We start from the raw sequence: 20,117 nt of genomic DNA, 5'->3' as shown, positions 1-20,117 counted from the left end.
CAGTGTGTGTGTGTATCAGTGTGTGTATCAGTGTGTGAGTGTGTATCAGTGTATATCAGTGTATGTTTGTGTATATCAGTATGTGTGTGTATCAGTGTGTGAGTATAGCAGTATGTGTGTATATCAGTGTGTGTGTATCAGTGTGTGCGTGTGTATCAGTGTGTGTGTATCAGTGTATGTGTATGTATATCCTTGTGTGCGTGTATATCAGTGTGTGTGTATGTATCAGTGTGTGTGTCAGTGTATGTGTGTGTATATCCTTGTGTGCATGTGTATCAGTGTGTGTGTATGTATCAGTGTATGTGTGTGTATATCAGTGTGTGTGTATATCAGTGTAAGTGTATGTATCAGTGTATGTGTGTGTATATCAGTGTGTGTATATCAGTCTTTGTATGTATCAGTGTATGTGTGTGTATATCAGTGTGTGTGTGTGTGTAGGTATCACTGTATGTGTGTGTATATCAGTGTAAGTGTATGTATCAGTGTATGTGTGTGTATATCAGTGTGTGTATATCAGTGTAAGTGTATGTATCAGTGTATGTGTGTGTATATCAGTGTGTGTGTGTATGTATCAGTGTATTTGTGTGTATATCAGTGTGTGTATATCAGTGTAAGTGTATGTATCAGTGTATGTGTGTATGTATCAGTGTATTTGTGTGTATATCAGTGTGTGTATATCAGTGTAAGTGTATGTATCAGTGTATGTGTGTGTATGTATCAGTGTATGTGTGTGTATATCAGTGTAAGTGTATGTATCAGTGTATGTGTGTATATCAGTGTGTGTGTTTGTATCACTGTATGTGTGTGTATATCAGTGTAAGTGTATGTATCAGTGTATGTGTGTGTATATCAGTGTGTGTATATCAGTGTATGTGTGTGTATATCAGTGTGTGTATACCAGTGTAAGTATGTATCAGTGTATGTGTGTGTATATCAGTGTGTGTGTGTATGTATCAGTGTATTTGTGTGTATATATCAGTGTGTGTATATATCAGTGTGTGTATATCAGTGTAAGTGTATGTATCAGTGTATGTGTGTGTATGTATCAGTGTATGTGTGTGTATATCAGTGTGTGTATATCAGTGTAAGTGTATGTATCAGTGTATGTGTGTGTATATCAGTGTGTGTGTGTATCAGTGTATGTGTGTGTATCAGTGTATGTGTGTGTATATATCAGTGTGTGTGTATCAGTGTGTGTGTATCAATGTGTGTGTGTATATCAGTGTGTGTATATCAGTGTATATCAGTGTGTGTGTATGTGTGTATATCAGTGTGTGTGTGTGTGTGTATATCAGTGTGTGTGTATCAGTGTATGTGTGTGTATATAAGTGTGTGTATCAGTGTGTGTGTGTGTGTATATATATCAGTGTGTGAGTGTGTATATCAGTGTGTGTGTGTGTATCAGTCTGTGTGTGTGTGTCAGTGTATGTGTGTATCATTGTATGTGTCTGTGTGTATCAGTGTGTGTGTGTATATCAGTGTGTGTGTGTAACACTGTATGTGTGTGTGTGTATCAGTGTGTGTATATCAGTGTGTGTGTGTATATCAGTGTGTGTGTGTATCAGTGTGTGTATCAGTCTGTGTGTGTGTATCAGTGTGTGTGTGTATATCAGTGTGTGTGTGTGTGTGTATCAGTGTGTGTGTGTGTGTATATCAGTGTGTGTGTATATATATCAGTGTGTGTATATCAGTTTGTGTGTGTCAGTGTATGTGTGTGTATCAGTGTATGTGTGTATGTCAGTGTGTGTGCTTATCAGTGTGTGTATCAGTGTATGTGTGTGTGTATCAGTGTATGTGTGTATCAGTGTGTGTGTGTCTGTATCAGTGTGTGTGTGTATATCAGTGTGTGAGTGTGTATATCAGTGTGTGTGTATATCAGTGTGTGTGTGTATCAGTGTTGGTGTGTATATCAGTGTGTGTTTGTATCAGTGTGTGTGGGTATCAGTGTTGGTGTGTATATCAGTGTGTGTATCAGTGTATGTGTGTGTGTATATCAGTGTGTGAGTGTGTATATCAGTGTCTGTGTGTATATCAGTGTGTGTGTAGTGTGTGTATCAGTGTGTGTATATCAGTGTGTATCAGTGTGTGTGTGTGCATCAGTGTATGTGTGTGTGTATCAGTGTTGGTGTGTATATCAGTGTGTGTATCAGTGTGTGTGTGTGTTTCAGTGTATGTGTGTATCAGTGTATGTGTGTGTATATCAGTGTGTGTGTGTGTATCAGTGTGTGTGTGTGTGTATCAGTGTGTGAGTGTGTATATCAGTGTCTGTGTGTATATCAGTGTGTGTGTAGTGTGTGTATCAGTGTGTGTATATCAGTGTGTATCAGTGTGTGTGTGTGCATCAGTGTATGTGTGTGTGTATCAGTGTTGGTGTGTATATCAGTGTGTGTATCAGTGTGTGTGAGTGTATCAGTGTATGTGTGTATCAGTGTATGTGTGTGTATATCAGTGTGTGTGTGTGTATCAGTGTGTGTGTGTGTGTGTATCAGTGTGTGAGTGTGTATCAGTGTATATCAGTGTATGTTTGTGTATATCAGTATGTGTGTGTATCAGTGTGTGAGTATAGCAGTATGTGTGTGTATCAGTGTGTGTGTGTATCAGTGTGTGCGTGTGTATCAGTGTGTGTGTATCAGTGTATGTGTATGTATATCCTTGTGTGCGTGTATATCAGTGTGTGCGTGTGTATCAGTGTGTGTGTGTCAGTGTATGTGTGTGTATATCCTTGTGTGCATGTGTATCAGTGTGTGTGTATGTATCAGTGTATGTGTGTGTATATCAGTGTGTGTGTATATCAGTGTAAGTGTATGTATCAGTGTATGTGTGTGTATATCAGTGTGTGTATATCAGTCTTTGTATGTATCAGTGTATGTGTGTGTATATCAGTGTGTGTGTGTGTGTAGGTATCACTGTATGTGTGTGTATATCAGTGTAAGTGTATGTATCAGTGTATGTGTGTGTATATCAGTGTGTGTATATCAGTGTAAGTGTATGTATCAGTGTATGTGTGTGTATATCAGTGTGTGTGTGTATGTATCAGTGTATTTGTGTGTATATCAGTGTGTGTATATCAGTGTAAGTGTATGTATCAGTGTATGTGTGTATGTATCAGTGTATTTGTGTGTATATCAGTGTGTGTATATCAGTGTAAGTGTATGTATCAGTGTATGTGTGTGTATGTATCAGTGTATGTGTGTATATCAGTGTGTGTGTTTGTATCACTGTATGTTTGTGTATATCAGTGTAAGTGTATGTATCAGTGTATGTGTGTGTATATCAGTGTGTGTATATCAGTGTATGTGTGTGTATATCAGTGTGTGTATACCAGTGTAAGTATGTATCAGTGTATGTGTGTGTATATCAGTGTGTGTGTGTATGTATCAGTGTATTTGTGTGTATATATCAGTGTGTGTATATATCAGTGTGTGTATATCAGTGTAAGTGTATGTATCAGTGTATGTGTGTGTATGTATCAGTGTATGTGTGTGTATATCAGTGTGTGTATATCAGTGTAAGTGTATGTATCAGTGTATGTGTGTGTATATCAGTGTGTGTGTGTATGTATCAGTGTGTGTGTGTGTATGTATCAGTGTATGTGTGTGTATATCAGTGTAAGTGTATGTATCCATGTATGTGTGTGTATATCAGTGTGTGTGTATCTGTGTAAGTGTATGTATCAGTGTATGTGTGTGTGTATATCAGTGTGTGTGTATATCAGTGTTGGTTCTTACACAACATACAGTAAGGTTTTGCTATTGTACTACACTGTGCCATTGCACCTTGGGCGGTGTGTTTTTGGGCATTGACAGTGCACTCACGTTGCTCTTCTGTGATTGTCATTAGCAGATGATTGTCATTGTCGTTAGGTTTGCTCAGGGCTATTACCCAGTCCCTCTGCAGAGATTCTGTTCTCCATGATAATGCCGCTCCCAGCAGTGACAGAAGCTGCTGTCCTTTCTGCCAGCGGAATTGCTCCTGTAAGAAAGAGACACAAGAAGTCACAAATCACCTAACGCTTAACTGGGGCAACAATCTCACCAGACAGCGGGCATTAAACTTCAAGGCAGCCCGGCATTATCTTGCATTTCCTTGGTCTGAAATATACATTGAAGCATTTCACTTAAAGGGACACTGAACCCAAATTTTTTTGTTTTGTGATTTAGATAGAGCATGACATTTTAAGCAACTTTCTAATTTACTCCTATTATAAAATTTTCTTTATTCTCTTGGTATCTTTATTTGAAATGCAAGAATGTAAGTTTAGATGCCGGCCCATTTTTGGTGAACAACCTGGGTTGTCCTTGCAGATTGGTGGATAAATTAATCCACCAATAAAAAAGTGCTGCCCAGAGTTCTGAACTAAGAAAAAACTTAGATGCCTTTTTCAAATAAAGATAGCAAAAGAACGAAGAAAAAATGATAATAGGAGCAAATTAGAAAGTTGCTTAAAATTGCATGTTTTATCTGAATCACAAAAGAAAAAATTTGGGTTCAGTGTCCATTTAAACTCTGCTTTGGTTATAAGAGCACTGAGGGTTGCACATAAGATTATAGTAAATAGTTAATCAATTCTGCATTAAACCACACAAAATAAATACAACTCTCACCTGTCGCTGTTTAGTGATGCAGAAAACATAAGATCTGCACAAATATTACACAGAATGCATAACTAAAGCTCACTCCAATCATTTATTGCATTATTTAGTATAGTAAAAAATTAGAATCAATTATATTTAAAGCACTGATTGGTCACCCTAAGATATAATCGTTAGTACTTGTACACTAGGTTCGAATTGCTTTGCAACATTTGTGGCATCAGGGTATAAAATAATTTATCAGAATAAATGAGTTACCTGGTGCTAGTGCTTTCCTCTAAAATAGTGGTATGAAATATGAGCGCATCTCTCTCTATCAATAGCTGGGCTTTAATATTTTAGCTCCTTTATAGAGGGAAGCAGCAGCCCCAGACAGTGAAAGGGTCAATGTTTTGCAGAAAGGTCCCCAGTCACTGTTACACCTCTCTCAGTTTCTTTATCTCTCTGTCCCTTTTACTTTCTCTCATTTTCACTATCACTCGGCCATCTAATCTTGCCTGCAGTTTCCATGGCAATGATGAGACCCCCCAGAGACAGTTTAAAAAGCGGCCGCCTGTTGCCACGGTGACTTCTAGCTCCCAGGGCAGGCTATAGCCTGAGCACTTAGTACAGTAAATTGGATAAATGTTGGCTACTGTCACAAGTATGTGTATGCCAGGTGCAATTAATAATATGCTATTTTAGTATGGAGAATGCAAGAGCATATATGTGCTGGATGTTCATGCATTTACAGCAAGGATAATGGTAATATTTTGTTATATATGTAGTGACATCTATAGATATTAATATACAGACAATAATAACTCAGACTTAATTGCAATCACAAATTAACATGTAGATGACATATTTAATTATTATACGAGTTTTATGCTTTTAAGTGCAATTTGAACTTTATTTGAACTTTTTATTAAATGAAATCTGGTTTATTAACATGTAAACTTTGACACTGAAGAAAAGACACGCAAACAACCAAGAAATTCCTCTATAAACTGGTCCATTTAAGGGGAGCAGAATCTGAAAGTTCAAAAAATCATTTGAACAGCAGCTGGAAGAGTGTTTCCTAACAGTAAGAATGATTTCTAATAGGATTGAATTTGAAACCACACAAAACCCTTTAGACTCCTCAAGGTAATTGCAATGATTTTTTTTTTTTTTTTAATATTTATTTTTATTCAGGTACAAAACATATACATCTCAAATCTTAGACATAACACTAATGTTAACTAATGCTACAGTTGTTTGACTTTTAGTGGAACTCGAATACTCCGAGATGAACATGAACAACATCATGCAACTTATCTGTACCAGATAAACTTATCAAATACAAAACATAAATACACATAGCTACATAATTATAATATCATGGTCTGAATCAATATCACCTCTTTAGCTTTTTAAACAAATTGAAGTGACATTTACATATAGCTTATAAAATAAAAATAATTGAGATTCTCTTTAAACATGACCACAATACAAATAATACAATATCTAGCACACATACTCATTATCACTTCTTCAATTATCAGGACCGTTCAGTTAGAGAAGGAAAAAAAAAAAAAAGGGGGGGGGGAAATAAGGGAAGGGGAGAAGGAAAACAGAAGGGAGGAATGGGGGGGGGGGGAGGAACTTCCTGGTCAGAGGGGGCAATAAAGGGAGCTATGAAGGAGTAGAGATTCCATGCGTAGGTGTAGGCATAAAGAAAGGCGTGTGGCTAGGCTAGGCCTCCCATATATCTAACCCACTACAATATCTAAGTTCTCCTGTAAAGATGTTTTGAGTAGCGACTACTCTATCTACGTAATAATAGCTAAGCCTGGAACATTTCATTCCATTGGTACCATGTTTCGTAATGTAAGTGTAGTCTATCTTGTATCCTAAAGACATATTCTTCCATACTTTGTGTGTATGCAATATGAGAAATGACTTCTTGAATTGTAGGTGGCAAAAGCTGTTTCCACGCTCTCGCTATGAGTAGCTTCACTGAGGTGAATAAGTAAATTAATAATTGCTTCCTAGGCAAGGCCATTTTCGTGAATGTTAAGTGTAATAACCCATTAGTTGGAGTATAGGGGATATTATAGTTTAGATCTTTTAGAATTTTAAAACAATTCTTCCACAAAGATCCAATTCTGGGACAATCTCACCAAATATGGGTCCACGGCCCTAATTGACCACAATTTCTCCAGCAAAGTGGAGAGGAGTTTGGGAATATCTTATGTAATCTTGTGGGAACTAGATGCCACCTCACCGCAACCTTATAATGAAGCTCTCTAAGCACCACATTATGAAGTACTTTCCTAGTAAATGCTAACTCTCTGTTCCAGACGCGGGTGTCCACCGTAAAGCCCAGATCTATTTCCCAGGCCCTCTGGGGATTTGACATATGTTCTATATGGCCCTCTAACAAAATATGGTAGTGAAACAACATGGTTCCCCCTGGTTTACTGCGCAACGAAAAAAAACTTTCCCATTTGGATAGCTCCCTTGGGGGCTGACCCATTAAGCCCCATGCTCTCATCAAGCTGAATAGCCTGGATATTTCAAAATGATATTTCCGAGGTATGTTAAATTTGTCAATGAATTCTCTCGCATTCATCCATCTATCCTTTTCGTATAAATCCCTAACACACCAACCATCCCATCTCTCCCAAAGGGAATCATGTGCTTCCAACATGCATTTCGTTATGCTTCTAAGAGGATGTATTGGTGAAGGGTGCGGAGCAATCCCCTCTAAATGCTTAATTCTATCCCAAAACTTCAAATTATCAAGCAGTATGGGGTGATCAATTCCCAACTGCCGCCTACTGTGCGTTGGAATCCATAGTAAATCTGAAAGCTCTAAGGTAATTGCAATGATTTGATCCCCTGGTGTCTGATGTACTCTGATTGAGAAGGTGATCCTGTGATATGTGTACAGGGGTACAATGACAGTATTTTTTATTAATTGCTACAGTCATCATTTGGGTCCTACAAACTACTTAAGTGTGGGCCTAACAGGGGCAAAACACAAGAGGCGCTCAAATGTGAATGAATATAGCTCTTTAGTCTATTTCGTTTTTATTTCAGCTCACTCACGCCTTTCACAGAAAATAATTCTTCTAAAGTGAAAATAATTCTTCTATGAAGCCGAACACATCTGTATGACCAGTCCACCCAAAACCCCAGATCATTCTAATATGAACAAGATACACAGCTAACCATTGGGAGTCCCAATAGTTAGCTGTGTATCTTGTTCATACAATTTGGGACCATAACAATTAGGTGCAAATATACTTCTAGACAGTGATCAAGGTGTCCACATCTGGTTTGTCTTTACAGAGGCAGCACAATTTCATCTCATTCACTATAACTAATTTTTCAAGATTCATTATCTTCAGACATAGTACCCCAAAACTGGCATAAAGCTGATGTGGTGACACTTTTTAAAAAGGAAAGCAGGGCTGATCCCGGAAGCTATAGACCAGTTAGTCTGACATCGGCAGTGGGCAAAATGAAAATGAGATTCAATACTGGAAAATGTAAAGTTCTACATTTTGGAAGTAAAAAACAGAATTTATGTTTACCTGATAAATTACTTTCTCCAACGGTGTGTCCGGTCCATGGCGTCATCCTTACTTGTGGGATATTCTCTTCCCCAACAGGAAATGGCAAAGAGCCCAGCAAAGCTGGTCACATGATCCCTCCTAGGCTCCGCCTACCCCAGTCATTCGACCGACGTAAAGGAGGAATATTTGCATAGGAGAAACCATATGATACCGTGGTGACTGTAGTTAAAGAAAATAAATTATCAGACCTGATTAAAAAACCAGGGCGGGCCGTGGACCGGACACACCGTTGGAGAAAGTAATTTATCAGGTAAACATAAATTCTGTTTTCTCCAACATAGGTGTGTCCGGTCCACGGCGTCATCCTTACTTGTGGGAACCAATACCAAAGCTTTAGGACACGGATGAAGGGAGGGAGCAAATCAGGTCGCCTAAATGGAAGGCACCACGGCTTGCAAAACCTAAAAATAGCCTCAGAAGAAGCAAAAGTATCAAACTTGTAAAATTTGGTAAAAGTGTGCAGTGAAGACCAAGTCGCTGCACGACATATCTGATCAACAGAAGCCTCGTTCTTGAAGGCCCATGTGGAAGCCACAGCCCTAGTGGAATGAGCTGTGATTCTTTCAGGAGGCTGCCGTCCGGCAGTCTCATAAGCCAATCTGATGATGCTTTTAATCCAAAAAGAGAGAGAGGTAGAAGTTGCTTTTTGACCTCTCCTTTTACCAGAGTAAACAACAAACAAGGAAGATGTTTGTCTAAAATCCTTTGTAGCATCTAAATAGAATTTTAGAGCGCGAACAACATCCAAATTGTGCAACAAACGTTCCTTCTTTGAAACTGGATTCGGACACAAAGAAGGCACGACTATCTCCTGGTTAATGTTTTTGTTAGAAACAACTTTCGGAAGAAAACCAGGTTTAGTACGTAAAACCACCTTATCTGCATGGAACACCAGATAAGGAGGAGAACACTGCAGAGCAGATAATTCTGAAACTCGTCTAGCAGAAGAAATTGCAACCAAAAACAGAACTTTCCAAGATAATAACTTAATATCAACGGAATGTAAGGGTTCAAACGGAACCCCCTGAAGAACTGAAAGAACTAAGTTGAGACTCCAAGGAGGAGTCAAAGGTTTGTAAACAGGCTTGATTCTAACCAGAGCCTGAACAAAGGCTTGAACATCTGGCACAGCTGCCAACTTTTTGTGAAGTAACACAGACAAGGCAGAAATCTGTCCCTTCAAGGAACTTGCAGATAATCCTTTCTCCAATCCTTCTTGAAGAAAGGATAGAATCTTAGGAATTTTTACCTTGTCCCAAGGGAATCCTTTAGATTCACACCAACAGATATATTTTTTCCATATTTTGTGGTAAATTTTTCTGGTTACAGGCTTTCTGGCCTGAACAAGAGTATCAATAACAGAATCTGAGAACCCTCGCTTTGATAAGATCAAGCGTTCAATCTCCAAGCAGTCAGTTGGAGTGAGACCAGATTCGGATGTTCGAACGGACCTTGAACAAGAAGGTCTCGTCTCAAAGGTAGCTTCCATGGTGGAGCCGATGACATATTCACCAGATCTGCATACCAAGTCCTGCGTGGCCACGCAGGAGCTATCAAGATCACCGATGCCCTCTCCTGATTGATCCTGGCTACCAGCCTGGGGATGAGAGGAAACGGCGGGAATACATAAGCTAGTTTGAAGGTCCAAGGTGCTACTAGTGCATCTACTAGAGTCGCCTTGGGATCCCTGGATCTGGACCCGTAGCAAGGAACCTTGAAGTTCTGACGAGAGGCCATCAGATCCATGTCTGGAATGCCCCACAATTGAGTAATTTGGGCAAAGATTTCCGGATGGAGTTCCCACTCCCCCGGATGAAATGTCTGACGACTCAGAAAATCCGCTTCCCAATTTTCCACTCCTGGGATGTGGATTGCAGACAAGTGGCAGGAGTGAGTCTCCGCCCATTGAATGATTTTGGTCACTTCTTCCATCGCCAGGGAACTCCTTGTTCCCCCCTGATGGTTGATGTACGCAACAGTCGTCATGTTGTCTGATTGAAACCGTATGAACTTGGCCTTTGCTAGCTGAGGCCAAGCCTTGAGAGCATTGAATATCGCTCTCAGTTCCAGAATATTTATCGGGAGAAGAGATTCTTCCCGAGACCAAAGACCCTGAGCTTTCAGGGGTCCCCAGACCGCGCCCCAGCCCACCAGACTGGCGTCGGTCGTGACAATGACCCACTCTGGTCTGCGGAAGCTCATCCCCTGTGACAGGTTGTCCAGGGACAGCCACCAACGGAGTGAATCTCTGGTCCTCTTATCTACTTGTATCGTCGGAGACAAGTCTGTATAGTCCCCATTCCACTGACTGAGCATGCACAGTTGTAATGGTCTTAGATGAATTCGCGCAAAAGGAACTATGTCCATTGCCGCTACCATCAAACCTATTACTTCCATGCACTGCGCTATGGAAGGAAGAGGAACAGAATGAAGTATTTGACAAGAGTTTAGAAGTTTTGTTTTTCTGGCCTCTGTCAGAAAAATCCTCATTTCTAAGGAGTCTATTATTGTTCCCAAGAAGGGAACCCTTGTTGACGGAGATAGAGAACTCTTTTCTACGTTCACTTTCCATCCGTGAGATCTGAGAAAGGCCAGGACAATGTCCGTGTGAGCCTTTGCTTGAGGAAGGGACGACGCTTGAATCAGAATGTCGTCCAAGTAAGGTACTACTGCAATGCCCCTTGGTCTTAGCACCGCTAGAAGGGACCCTAGTACCTTTGCTTGTCCAGGAATGCGAACCTTAGGAACCGATGATGTTCCTTGTGGATAGGAATATGTAGATACGCATCCTTTAAATCCACCGTGGTCATGAATTGACCTTCCTGGATGGAAGGAAGAATTGTTCGAATGGTTTCCATTTTGAACGATGGAACCTTGAGAAACTTGTTTAGGATCTTGAGATCTAAGATTGGAGTAGAACCCCATCCCTTGTTCCCCTAATGGAACAGGATGAATCACTCCCATTTTTAACAGGTCTTCTACACAATGTAAGAATGCCTGTTTTTTTATGTGGTCTGAAGACAATTGAGACCTGTGGAACCTCCCCCTTGGGGGAAGCCCTTTGAATTCCAGAAGATAACCTTGGGAGACTATTTCTAGTGCCCAAGGATCCAGAACATCTCTTGCCCAAGCCTGAGCGAAGAGAGAGAGTCTGCCCCCCACCAGATTCGGTCCCGGATCGGGGGCCAACAGTTCATGCTGTCTTGGTAGCAGTGGCAGGTTTCTTGGCCTGCTTTCCCTTGTTCCAGCCTTGCATTGGTCTCCAGGCTGGCTTGGCTTGAGAAGTATTACCCTCTTGCTTAGAGGACGTAGCACTTGGGGCTGGTCCGTTTCTACGAAAGGGACGAAAATTAGGTTTATTTTTGGCCTTGAAAGACCTATCCTGAGGAAGGGCGTGGCCCTTGCCCCCAGTGATATCAGAGATAATCTCTTTCAAGTCAGGGCCAAACAGCGTTTTCCCCTTGAAAGGAATGTTAAGCAATTTGTTCTTGGAAGACGCATCCGCTGACCAAGATTTCAACCAAAGCGCTCTGCGCGCCACAATAGCAAACCCAGAATTTTTCGCCGCTAACCTAGCCAATTGCAAAGTGGCGTCTAGGGTGAAAGAATTAGCCAATTTGAGAGCACGGATTCTGTCCATAATCTCCTCATAAGGAGGAGAATCACTAGTGATCGCCTTTTCTAGCTCATCGAACCAGAAACACGCGGCTGTAGTGACAGGGACAATGCAAGAAATTGGTTGTAGAAGGTAACCTTGCTGAACAAACATCTTTTTAAGCAAACCTTCTAATTTTTTATCCATAGGATCTTTGAAAGCACAACTATCTTCTATGGGTATAGTGGTGCGTTTGTTTAAAGTAGAAACCGCCCCCTCGACCTTGGGGACTGTCTGCCATAAGTCCTTTCTGGGGTCGACCATAGGAAACAATTTTTTAAATATGGGGGGAGGGACGAAAGGTATACCGGGCCTCTCCCATTCTTTATTTACAATGTCCGCCACCCGCTTGGGTATAGGAAAAGCTTCTGGGGGCCCCGGGACCTCTAGGAACTTGTCCATTTTACATAGTTTCTCTGGGATGATCAAATTCTCACAATCATCCAGAGTGGATAACACCTCCTTAAGCAGAGCGCGGAGATGTTCCAACTTAAATTTAAATGTAATCACATCAGGTTCAGCTTGTTGAGAAATTTTCCCTGAATCTGAAATTTCTCCCTCAGACAAAACCTCCCTGACCCCCTCAGACTGGTGTAGGGGCCCTTCAGAAACAATATCATCAGCGTCCTCATGCTCTTCAGTATTATCTAAAACAGAGCAGTCGCGCTTACGCTGATAAGTGGGCATTTTGGCTAAAATGTTTTTGATAGAATTATCCATTACAGCCGTTAATTGTTGCATAGTAAGGAGTATTGGCGCGCTAGATGTACTAGGGGCCTCCTGAGTGGGCAAGACTGGTGTAGACGAAGGAGGGGATGATGCAGTACCATGCTTACTCCCCTCACTTGAGGAATCATCTTGGGCATCATTTTCTCTAAATTTTGTGTCACATAAATCACATCTATTTAAATGAGAAGGAACCTTGGCTTCCCCACATTCAGAACACAGTCTATCTGGTAGTTCAGACATGTTAAACAGGCATAAACTTGATAACAAAGTACAAAAAACGTTTTAAAATAAAACCGTTACTGTCACTTTAAATTTTAAACTGAACACACTTTATTACTGCAATTGCGAAAAAGTATGAAGGAATTGTTCAAAATTCACCAAAATTTCACCACAGTGTCTTAAAGCCTTAAAAGTATTGCACACCAAATTTGGAAGCTTTAACCCTTAAAATAACGGAACCGGAGCCGTTTTTATCTTTAACCCCTTTACAGTCCCTGGTATCTGCTTTGCTGAGACCCAACCAAGCCCAAAGGGGAATACGATACCAAATGACGCCTTCAGAAAGTCTTTTCTATGTATCAGAGCTCCTCACACATGCGACTGCATGTCATGCTTCTCAAAAACAAGTGCGCAATACCGGCGCGAAAATGAGACTCTGCCTATGATAAGGGAAAGTCCCTAGAGAATAAGGTGTCCCAAACAGTGCCTGCCGATATTATTTTACAAAATACCCAGATTAAAATGATTCCTCAAGGCTAAATATGTTTATTATATGAATCGATTTAGCCCAGGAAATGTCTACAGTCTTAAAAAGCCCTTGTGAAGCCCTTATTTATTGTCTGTAATAAAAATGGCTTACCGGATCCCATAGGGAAAATGACAGCTTCCAGCATTACATCGTCTTGTTAGAATGTGTCATACCTCAAGCAGTAAAATTCTGCTCACTGTTCCCTCAACTGAAGTTAATTCCTCTCAACAGTCCTGTGTGGAACAGCCATCGATTTTAGTAACGGTTGCTAAAATCATTTTCCTCTTACAAACAGAAATCTTCATCTCTTTTCTGTTTCAGAGTAAATAGTACATACCAGCACTATTTTAAAATAACAAACTCTTGATTGAATAATAAAAACTACAGTTAAACACTAAAAAACTCTAAGCCATCTCCGTGGAGATGTTGCCTGTACAACGGCAAAGAGAATGACTGGGGTAGGCGGAGCCTAGGAGGGATCATGTGACCAGCTTTGCTGGGCTCTTTGCCATTTCCTGTTGGGGAAGAGAATATCCCACAAGTAAGGATGACGCCGTGGACCGGACACACCTATGTTGGAGAAATAAGCAGGCAACCTATTATTTAAATGGGACTAGACTTGGCAAAGCAAAGGAGGAAAGGTATTTGGGAGTATTAATAGATAGCAAGCTAAAGATGGGTGCACATTGCAGGGCAGTGGTTTCTAAGGCTTATACGATACTATCATGTACTAAAAAAGGCATTGATGCAAGGGAGGAAAGCATAATACTGTCACTATATAAATCCCTGGTAAGACCTCACTGTGAGTATGGAGTGCAGTTCGTGGACCAAGGGACAAACAAATTAAAGGATTGTCTAAAAATCTTTGTAATTTAAAAGTAGAATTGTAATGCTCTTACAATATCTAAATTAAGTAGGAAGACAATGAGTTAGCAGATAAGTCATTATCTGAACAGACTTGCAAAAAGAATAATTTTTGGAATTTTAAAAGAATGCCAGCTAAAACCCTGGTTTTCATAGCAGGAAAAAAACTTTCCAAATAATATGAGACATTTTACTTGTATTAGACTTTATGGTCTGCAATAAGGAGTTCAATACAACATCAAAGAAACCTAAAATAGGTATTAAATCTCTAATCCAGCAAGATGAGAGACTTGAGATCTTAAAGATTGGAGAAAGCTTGACATCTAAATCAGATTTGCAAACCAAGTTTTGTGGGGCCTGACTGGAACAGTCAGATTAATGAAGAATGTTCTATTCAATCAAACTATGACTCTAGGAAACACAAGTCATTAGGTCTATGTCTGTGAGAACCCATTGTTTCACAATCTAGTAGAAAAACACAATTTATGCTTACCTGATAAATTTATTTCTCTTGTGGTGTATCCAGTCCACGGATCATCCATTACTTGTGGGATATTCTCATTCCCAACAGGAAGTTGCAAGAGGACACCCACAGCAGAGCTGTAATATAGCTCCTCCCCTAACTGTCATAGCCAGTCATTCGACCGAAAACAAGCCGAGAAAGGAGGAACCATAGGGTGTAGTGGTTACTGTAGTTTAAATTTAAAAATTACCTGCCTTAAAATGACAGGGCGGGCCGTGGACTGGATACACCACAAGAGAAATAAATTTATCAGGTAAGCATAAATTGTGTTTTCTCTTGTAAGGTGTATACAGTCCACGGATCATCCATTACTTGTGGGATACCAATACCAAAGCTAAAGTACACGGATGAAGGGAGGGACAAGGCAGGAACTTAAATGGAAGGAACCACTGCCTGTAAAACCTTTCTCCCAAATATAGCCTCCGAAGAAGCAAAAGTATAAAATTTGTAAAATTTTGAAAAAGTATGAAGCGAAGACCAAGTCGCCGCCTTGCAAATCTGTTCAACAGAAGCCTCATTTTTAAAGGCCCAAGTGGAAGCCACAGCTCTAGTGGAATGAGCTGTAATCCTTTCAGGAGGCTGCTGTCCAGCAGTCTCATAGGCTAAGCGGATTAAGCTTCTTAGCCAAAAAGAAAAAGAGGTTGCCAAAGCCTTTTGACCTCTCCTCTGTCCAGAGTAGACAACAAACAAAGCAGATGTTTGACGAAAATCTTTAGTAGCTTGTAAGTAAAACTTTAAAGCACAGACCACGTCCAGATTGTGTAACACAAGGATGGATCCACAATCTCTTGATTGATATTCTTGTTAGATACCACCTTAGGTAAGAACCCAGGTTTGGTACGCAGTACTACCTTATCCGTATGAAAAATCAGATAAGGAGAATCACATTGTAAGGCAGATAGCTCAGAGACTCTGCGAGCCGAGGAAATAGCTACCAAAAAAAAAAAAAAAAAGAACTTTCCAAGATAAAAGTTTGATATCTATGGAATGAAGAGGTTCAAACGGAACTCCTTGAAGAACCTTAAGAACCAAGTTTAAGCTCCATGGTGGAGCAACAGGTTTAAACACAGGCTTGATTCAAACTAAAGCCTGACAAAATGCCTGAACGTCTGGAACATCTGCCAGACGCTAGTACAAAAGAATAGACAGAGCAAAAATCTGTCCCTTTAAGAAACTAGCTGACAATCCTTTTTCCAAACCTTCTTGGAGAAAATATAAAATCCTAGGAATCCTGACCTTACTCCATGAGTAACCCTTGGATTCACACCAATAAAGATATCTACGCCATACCTTATGGTAAATTTTCCTGGTGACAGGCTTTCGTGCCTATATTAAGGTATCAATAACTGACTCTGAGAAGCCACGCTTTGATAAAATCAAGCATTCAATCTCCAGGCAGTCAGCTTCAGAGAAATTAGATTTGGATGGTTGAAAGGACCCTGAAGTAGAAGGTCCTGTCTCAGAGGCAGAGACCATGGTGGAAAGGATGACATGTCCACTAGATCTGCATACCAGGTCCTGCGTGGCCACGCAGGTGCTATCAGAATCACCGATGCTCTCTCCTGCTTGATCTTGGCAATCAGTCGAGGGAGCAGAGGAAACGGTGGAAACACATAAGCCAGGTTGAAAAACCAGGGCGCTGCTAGAGTATCTATCAGTGTCGCCTTGGGATCCCTGGACCTGGATCCGTAACACGGAAGCTTGGCGTTCTGGCGAGACGCCATGAGATCCAGTTCTGGTTTGCCCCAACGGAGAATCAGTTGTGCAAATACCTCCGGATGGAGTTCCCACTCTCCTGGATGAAAAGTCTGACGACTTAGAAAATCCGCCTCCTAGTGCTCTACACCTGGGATATGGATAGCTGATAGGTGGCAAGAGTGAATCTCTGCCCAGTGAATTATTTTTGAAACTTCTAACATCTCTAGGGAACTTCTTGTTCCCCCTCGATGGTTGATGTAAGCTACAGTCATGATGTTGACTGACTGAAATCTGATGTACCTCAGAGTTGCTAACTGAGGCCAAACCTGAAGAGCCTTGAATATCGCTCTTAGTTCCAGAATATTTATTGGAAGGAGAGACTCCTCCTGAGTCCACGATCCCTGAGCCTTCAGGGAGTTCCAGACTGCACCCCAACCTAGAAGGCTGGCATTTGTTGTTACAATAGTCCAATCTGGCCTGCAAAGTTCATACCTTTGGACAGATGGACCCGAGATAGCCACCAGGGAAGAGGATCCCTGGTCTCTTGGTCCAGATTCAGTTGAGGGGCCAAATCTGTGTAATCCCCGCTCCACTGACTGAGCCTGCATAGTTGCAGCGGTCTGAGATGTAAGCGTGCAAACGGCACTATGTCCATTGCCGCTACCATTAAGCCGATTACTTCCATACACTGAGCCACCAAAGGGCGCGGAATGGAATGAAGAACCCGACAGGAATTTAGAAGCTTTGATAACCTGGACTCCGTCAAGGTAAATTTTCATTTCTACAGAATCTATCAGAGTCCCTAGAAAGGAAACTCTTGTGAGTGGGGATAGAAAACACTTTTCCTCGTTCACTTTCCACCCATGCGACCTCAGAAATGCCAGTACTACGTCCGTATGAGACTTGGCAATTTGGAAGTTTGACGCCTGTATCAGGATGTCGTCTAAATAAGGGGCTACTGCTATGCCCCGCGGCCTTAGGACCGCCAAAAGCGACCCTAGAACCTTTGTAAAGATTCTTGGGGCTGTAGCTAATCCAAAGGGAAGAGCTACAACTGGTAATGCCTGTCTTGAAAGGCAAACCTGAGAAACCGATGATGATCTTTGTGTATCGGAATGTGAAGATAAGCATCCTTTAGATCCACTGTAGTCATATATTGACCCTCCTGGATCAGTGGTAGGATGGTACGAATAGTTTCCATCTTGAACGACGGAACTTTGAGGAATTTGTTTAAGATCTTTAGATCCAAAATCGGTCTGAAGGTTCCCTCTTTTTTGGGAACCACAAACAGATTTGAGTAAAAACCCTGTTCCTGTTCCTCCTTTGGAACTGGATGGATCACTCCCATAACTAGGAGGTCTCGTACACAGTGTAAGAATGCCTCACTCTTTATCTGGTTTGCAGATAATTGTGAAAGGTGAAATCTCCCTTTTGGGGGGGAAGCTTTGAAGTCCAGAAGATATCCCTGGGATATAATTTCCAACGCCCAGGGATCCTGAACATCTCTTGCCCATGCCTGGGCGAAGAGTGAAAGTCTGCCCCCTACTAGATCCGTTACCGGATAGGGGGTCGTTCCTTCATGCTGTCTTAGAGGCAGCAGCAGGCTTTTTGACCTGCTTACCTTTTTTCCAGGTCTGGTTTGGTCTCCAGACCGTCTTGGATTGAGCAAAAGTTCCCTCTTGTTTATTATTAGAGGAAGTTGATGCCTCACCTGCCTTGAAGTTTCGAAAGGCACGGAAATTAGACTGTTTGGCCCTAGATTTGGACCTGTCCTGAGGAAGGGCACAACCTTTTCCTCCCGTGATATCAGCAATAATCTCCTTCAAACCAGGCCCGAATAGGGTCTGCCCCTTGAAGGGAATGTTAAGTAGCTTAGATTTTAAAGTCACGTCAGCTGACCATGATTTAAGCCATAGCGCTCTGCGCGCCTGTATAGCAAAACCAGAATTCTTAGCCGTTAGTTTATTCAAATGAACAATGGCATCAGAAATAAAATAATTGGCTAGCTTAAGTGCTCTAAGTTTGCAAAGTATGTCATCCAATGGAGTCTCTACCTGTAAAGCCTCTTCCAGAGACTTAAACCAGTACGCCGCAGCAGCAGTGACAAGGGCAATGCATGCAATGGGCTGTAGGATAAAACCTTGTTGAATAAATATTTTCTTAAGGTAACCTTCTAATTTTTTATCCATTGGCTCTAAAAAAGCACAACTGTCCTCGACAGGGATAGTAGTACGCTTTGCTAGAGTAGAAACTGCTCCCTCCACCTTAGGGACTGTCTGCCATAAGTCCCGTGTAGTGGCGTCTATTGGAAAACATTTTTCTAAAAATAGGAGGGGAAGAGAACGGCACACCTGGTCTATCCCATTCCTTATTAATAATTTCTGTAAACCTTTTAGGTATTGGAAAAACATCAGTACACACCGGCACTGCAAAGCATTTATCCAGTCTACAAAATTTCTCTGGCACTGCAATGGTATCACAGTCATTCAGAGCAGCTAAAACCTCCCTAAGTAACACGCGGAGGTGTTCAAGCTTAAATTTAAATGTAGAAATATTAGAATCAGGTATCTTTCCTGAGTCATTAACATCACCCACTGACTGAAGCTCTCCTTCCTCAGCTTCTGCATATTGTGAGGCAGTATCAGACATAGTTCTTAAAGCGTCAGTATGCTCTGCATTTTGTCTCACCCCAGAGCTATCTCGCTAACCTCTAAGTTCAGGTAGTCTGGCTAATACCGCTGACAGTGTATTATCCATGACTGCCGCCATGTCTTGTAAAGTAAACGCTATGGGTGCCCTAGATATACTTGGCGCCATTTGAGCGTGAGTCCCTTGGGCAGGAGTCAAAGGGTCTGACACGTGGGGAGAGTTAGTCGGCATAACTTTCCCCTCGTCAGATTCCTCTGGTGATAATTTTTTTTAAAAACAGAATATGATCTTTATTGCATAAAATGAAATCAGTACATTTGGTACACATTCTAAGAGGGGGTGCCACCATGGCTTTTAAACATAATGAACAAGGAGTTTCTTCTATGTCAGACATGTTTATACAGACTAGCAATGAGACTAGCAAGCTTGGAAAACACTTTAAATCAAGTTAACAAGCAAATATAAAAAACGGTACTGTGCCTTTAAGAGAAACAAATTTTGTCAGAATTTGAAAAACAGTGAAAAAATGCAGTAAATCAAACGAAATTTTTACAGTGTATGTAATAGGCTAGCAGAGCATTGCATCCACTTGCAAATGGATGATTAACCCCTTAGTTAAAAAAACGGATCAAAAAAATGAAATAGACGTTTTTGTTTTGTTTTTGTTTCTTTTGTTTTTTGTTTTTTTTTGTTTTTTTTTAACAGTCACAACCAACTGCCACAGCAAGCTGTGGTCCTACCTTCCCCAATAAACGACTTTGGAAAGCCCTTTAGAGATTTCCTATAGCATACAGGGGACTCCTGAGGGAAGCTGGATGTCACAGTTTGTAATTTTAACTGCACCAACTGTAACTTTTATACTATAACAGTGGAAAGCCTCAGTAAAACTGTTTCTAGTCAAAATTTAAGCCAGCCATGTGGAAAAAACTAGGCCCCAATAAAGTTTTATCACCAATGCATATATAAAAACGATTAAACATGCCAGCAAACGTTTATATTGCAATATCATAAGGGTATTACCCCTGGGAGTAAGCTGGGAGTAAGCATGATACCA

General features: G+C 41.0%; 1 protein-coding gene across 4 annotated transcripts in view; it reads right to left on the bottom strand.

Annotated features, from left to right (window-relative positions):
* The window catches only part of PODXL2 (podocalyxin like 2), a 201,093-nt gene that overhangs the window by 47,734 nt on the left and 133,242 nt on the right, over positions 1-20,117 (bottom strand). For all 4 annotated transcript variants that reach the window (XM_053720820.1, XM_053720818.1, XM_053720819.1 and 1 more), the window contains exon 5: positions 3,816-3,972. In XM_053720820.1, the coding sequence (XP_053576795.1) occupies positions 3,816-3,972 (157 nt within the window). The remainder of the gene's footprint in view (positions 1-3,815; positions 3,973-20,117) is intronic.

Source organism: Bombina bombina, chromosome 7, assembly GCF_027579735.1.
Source record: "Bombina bombina isolate aBomBom1 chromosome 7, aBomBom1.pri, whole genome shotgun sequence".
Taxonomy (NCBI): Eukaryota; Metazoa; Chordata; class Amphibia; order Anura; family Bombinatoridae; genus Bombina; species Bombina bombina.
The sequence above is the reverse complement of the archived record's forward strand: the minus strand, read 5'-3'. Positions and strand labels throughout refer to the sequence as shown.